The sequence below is a fragment of the Limulus polyphemus genome, unplaced genomic scaffold (assembly GCF_000517525.1).
Source record: "Limulus polyphemus unplaced genomic scaffold, Limulus_polyphemus-2.1.2 Scaffold11, whole genome shotgun sequence".
NCBI classification, from domain to species: Eukaryota; Metazoa; Arthropoda; class Merostomata; order Xiphosura; family Limulidae; genus Limulus; species Limulus polyphemus.
The window spans coordinates 1,925,389-1,930,614 of NW_013665621.1; the positions used below are offsets into that span (position 1 = coordinate 1,925,389).

Genomic DNA, 5,226 nt, shown 5'->3' on the forward strand with positions numbered 1-5,226 from the left:
TCCACTTGAACTTCGGTCATTTTACTTTAAATACAAAACATAATGGCAAATTATTGGATCATGATGAGTTCAGTGTCATATACACTTAAACATAAGTCATTTTAATTTAAATACAAAACATAATGGCAAATTATTGGATCATGATGAGTTCAGTGTCATATACACTTAAACATAAGTCATTTTAATTTAAATACAAAACATAATGACAAATTATTGGATCACGATGAATGCAGTGTCATATCCACTTAAACATCAGTCAAATTAATTTAAATACAAAACATAATGCCAAATTATTGAATCATGATGCTCAGTGAGAAATCCAGCTGCACATCAGAATGTGTATCCTGAATGGTAGTTTAACACTGACATCACCAGCCAGTCAGGGGTACAGTCTCTTGTTGGTGTTTTTATCAACTTATCTTGGCTATTTATTTTTATCCAATTAAAATAGGACAAAGTTTTCAGCCCACCGAGAAAACACAATTGGCACAACTGTTGAAATTTTAAGTTACCAGAGTATCTAGAAATCAGTGAAAACAATCGCATGCATTTACTATGGGATATGAAAAAAACTGTAAAGTTAGAAAATGCTCAATCTGTTCCAAATGTTCATGTGATGGTTTAACACCTGAAATTAAGTTACAACAAAATGCAGGAAGAATACAACCCTTCAGAACACAAAAAACTCAATCATCAACTGGATCATTGAATCGACCTTCAAAAAGAACAAAGAACTTATTAAGTGCTTTCATGAATCATATCCTGATGAAACATTGCAAAAAGATTTCCCAACAAAATCTCAAATCATTTCTCTCATCTCATGAGTAAGGCGGGAGTTCAAGGATTCCCAAATATAGTTTTAAACACTAGTTGATACTAATACTACTGAGAGATCGATGTCTTACAACTCTGCAATAAAAGACACTTTTTCAACAATTATATGGAATCTTTCTTTCAACCTGATAAGTCAAAATAATGCATAAAAACAGGTTTCTGGTATGGGTGATTTTTTAGCACCAACAGCCTGGTACTACAAACATACTCATGGTTGGCAATGTCAGTGTTAATATTACAGCATATACTTCAGAAGAAAGACAAGATAAGCACACCGTTATGTTGTAGTAGTCCTTACACAGCCTTGCTTGAGTCAAATATTAAAAAACATCACAATTAGAGACTGGTTTTTTTCATTTCCCATTGTAACAACTGTGACTTATTCAATATGTGAGAAAGTTAGATTTACAAATAGAAATTCTAATTCAGTATGTAACACTGTTTTTATTAATCATAAAAAAAGTGACTTTAATCATTGACATGTAAACTGTTAAAAAATCAAAAACAGATACAGTCCATGTTTAAGCTGTGTATTTCAACATTTAAAACAAGTGTTGCACTAGTATGCGTAAAGCAGTTCCATGTAACACATATACAGTGATCATTTACACTCAGACACATACATTTTCTTCAGTCTCTTCAGTATCTGCTTCAAGCTCATCAGAAACCTGTTTTTCTTTTCTGAAATTTATAAACGTAGGCAGTATTACATGAAAGAACAAACATATAGACTTAAGTTCAAATATATTATTGAGTTTCAATGGCCTTCTGTAACATGTATTAAAGGACAAAGCAGTGTCTTTATTTTTTATATGAAAAAATTATGAGTCAAAAAAATTAACATTATGCAATTTAACACACAATCGCAAACAAAAGATAATTATTTTAAATGGTTATATGAATTAAAATGGAACTAATACTTCTCTAATATAAATTTTCTAAATATTTTTCTGTATTGCAAGAAGTGGAGTCAAAAATAAGTTTTTTAAATAGTCAATATAAAAATAATCATGAACAAAACATATTTAATAACAATTTACATACAAAATAAATGTATCATCTTCAATGAATGTTTCTTTGCTGCCTTTCACTGATAAACTGGTCCAATGAACAGTCCTTTTTCCTGTGACTTTCTTTACAGTCTCCTGAAATTTGACATTTTATAACAAAATAAAAGTCATAAAAACTACCAATGGAAAAATCAAAGAAAAAAAAGACAATATTAAACATCTACAAATGCATAAATAAAATAATATGTTTCTAAGACCATCCTGAGAGTGTAGGTACATACAATTCAGGTTAAAAAAGAATATGTTCCCAAATTTAAACACCTAAACAGTTAGCATAAAAATGTAAAATTGACCACTGAAATAGAGCAAAACTTCTGTTTGTCATTTCTAGACACCTTGGTAGTAAACAAGGGCAAAACCTTTTATATGAAAATGATCATATACTCACATTCTCAGTATTATATACAAACTCTAACAGCTTTACCTTGCTGAAATACAAATAAAACTTTATCACAATAATTTGATTACATAGACCATTTCACCTGTCCGGTGTGCACAACTTGTTTTTTAGAGTAAGTTGAATACATAAAAAAATATACTGATAAAAATTGAATTCCCTGCCACAGCCATAAAGTGGAAGAAGTTGTGAGAAATGCTAATACCTCTATGAAACAATTTATATAACCTTTCCCTTCAAAGATATGCACAGACTGAACATCAGATAACAAGTAATACAACTAATTAAAAAAGGCCTCCCCACAAATAAAATTTTGGATTTTATTTAAACTAACTATGAGGGTAAAAAAAAAGGTTTTATTTTCAATGGCAAGATTGATATGATGAACAATTCAATGATCATTTATGAATACCAGTAAGTTCATTGCAAAGAATCTACATACAGTCAGTGATCCATCACCTTAAAAATGCATAAAAGAACAAACTAATACAAAAAACTAATTCAATCACATCTCATGGAAAGAACACAACTTCTAAAAATATCAGCATAATAGGAACAATGAACAGCAACCCCACATCAAAGAGAGCTTATTTATCAAGAAAATGAGACTCAGACTGAATCAAAATGAAAGTGCAAAAAGTTTAGCATTAGAAGTATGAACCCTATGTTTGATTAGAGATCTTCTAATTGTGAATGGGTCAAGCTTCACAATAAATTTGGTTCAAAACACAATGACGTAACTTAAATGTCATACAAAATTCTTGAGATTTAAAAAACAAAAATCTTGTACAAGTAGTTCCATATCAATTAAAAGTCACCAAGACAGTTCCAATTTCTAGTTCAGAGCAATAGGCTCTGACATACAGTTCAATATAAAAAAATATATAGGTAAGAAGCTTATATAAATATATATACAACAAATAAAAAACAATTCCAAGAAAAACTGACCTGCCAAAATTCAATAAAGTTAACATATAAAGCCCCAAAGTTTTCTGAAATTCTTTTACAATGGTCTTGTTTTCCAGACCCCTCAGTTCCAATCACACAGACTCTCAGTGGTGGAATCTGCAAAATCCAGGGGATACAAGTTTACCTTAACTTTGCCTTTCAGTATTTCTAATCAATAGAAACTAACAAACTAACAACAAAACATTATTTTTCATGATTTTATATTAAAATATTGTAGCCTTTTACTCTCAGTATCTAAGGATAAAGATAGTTTCAAAGTTAAAACCCATCTCAGAAAAAAAAACAAAAAACATTACCTAAAATTACCTGCTATCTCTTGGCTTTGTACAGTGTATAAATTCATTGTTTCAATTATTCATGTGGTTTTATCGATGGTAAACACAAATGTTGTTACAGACACCATTTGCAAAACATTTTTATATCATGGTGTAAAAATAAAGCTGTACATTAAGGTGTCCTATTTTGATGTGTCACCACAATCATCACACTAGCTACTGCATGATGTACAATACACAAAACTGAATGCAAACATTTGTAACAAAAACCCTACAACAATTATTTTGACCAGCATGCTAGCTACAACAAAATGAGCAGAACACAAAACTAGAATGCATTAATTGGTAACAGAAAACACCAATAACAATTATTTTGACCAGCATGCTAGCTACAACAAAATGAGCAGAACACAAAACTAGATGCATTAATTGGTAACAGAAAACACCAATAACAATTATTTTGACCAGCAGGCTAGCTGCTACATGATGTACAGAACACAAAACTGGATGCATTAATTGGTAACAGAAGACAACAATTATTTTGACTATCACCTTAGCTATTACATGAAAACAGAACACAAAACTGGATCCATACTATAACTTTTAACATGTTTTGTATCTTCATGAATAATCTAAAGTTTTTATTATATATATTACAAGTCTTTTTTTAAACAGAAAAATCAGGACTTTTACTTAAGTATTTTTACTAAAAACTTGTCAGTGAATATATGGAGTTAGAGTATTGACATGGAGTCAGTATTGACTACAGATTTAAAATAATTTTCTCCATCTGAAAATTAGCAAGTTTTATTTGCGTAATCTCTAAAAAATTTTAAATATATATCAAATGTTCTTTTTCACAAAAACTTTATGTTTTATTTGTTATTTTCTCTACACTAAATCTATATGTATTCAATCAATATTAATATTGGACACGAAATTCCAAGGTACTTCTCCTGAGAGTTTCTACTTCAAACCTTTTCACATCTATTTCCTATCTTTATTTTATTGTTAGCAGCCGAAGTAGAAACCTGCTGAACATAAAGCAATGAATCACCGCCCTACCATTAGACTGTTTACAAAACATTGTAATACAACACCATCGAAGGAAACACACATGTGTGGCTACAATAAGCCAAGATTCCCACAGAGTTTAGTGTATTTCTGACCAAGAACATAGTGAAAGAGGATTTATTGGCTTGCTTTACAGTAGTCATTGCAAGAAGAATTGTTTAAAGTAATAAAAGTGCAAGAAAATTTTTTATGATATAGCTCTGTATAAAGTCTGAGCCTATCCAATAAACTTGGCAAGTATTTGTATGTTAATAAATGCTTCCAGGGTGGCTAAAACTTAGTGGTATAGGTACACAAAGTATGTAAGTGCTTATAAACATGCTTATATATATATTATTACTATTTACTCATAAATGCTTAATTTTTAGTTATTTTTCTTAAAACACATAACAATAAATAAAATATATATATAGAAAAACAATGATTTCTAGTAGTTACAGTGTTACGAAATTGATTTGCATTCATGTATTATATTTGCTAAGCCTTGTTTATTCTTTCAAATGGAGAGTGAAAATAACTAAATATTTCTTGACTTCAAAGATGCATTTTAGAAAACCAAAATATAATCAAATTACTGTATTGGTACACATAAAATCAATGTAATTTA

The 5,226-nt window shown here is 29.7% G+C and overlaps 1 protein-coding gene across 1 annotated transcript in view; it reads right to left on the reverse strand.

Annotated features, from left to right (window-relative positions):
• Positions 1–5,226, reverse strand: part of LOC106478580 (adenylate kinase 9-like) — a 59,187-nt gene that overhangs the window by 29,243 nt on the left and 24,718 nt on the right. The window contains exons 15-17 of the mRNA XM_022382458.1: positions 3,250–3,366; positions 1,879–1,979; positions 1,458–1,515 (exon numbers count right to left, since the gene is read on the reverse strand). Coding sequence (XP_022238166.1) covers positions 1,458–1,515; positions 1,879–1,979; positions 3,250–3,366 — 276 coding nt within the window. The remainder of the gene's footprint in view (positions 1–1,457; positions 1,516–1,878; positions 1,980–3,249; positions 3,367–5,226) is intronic.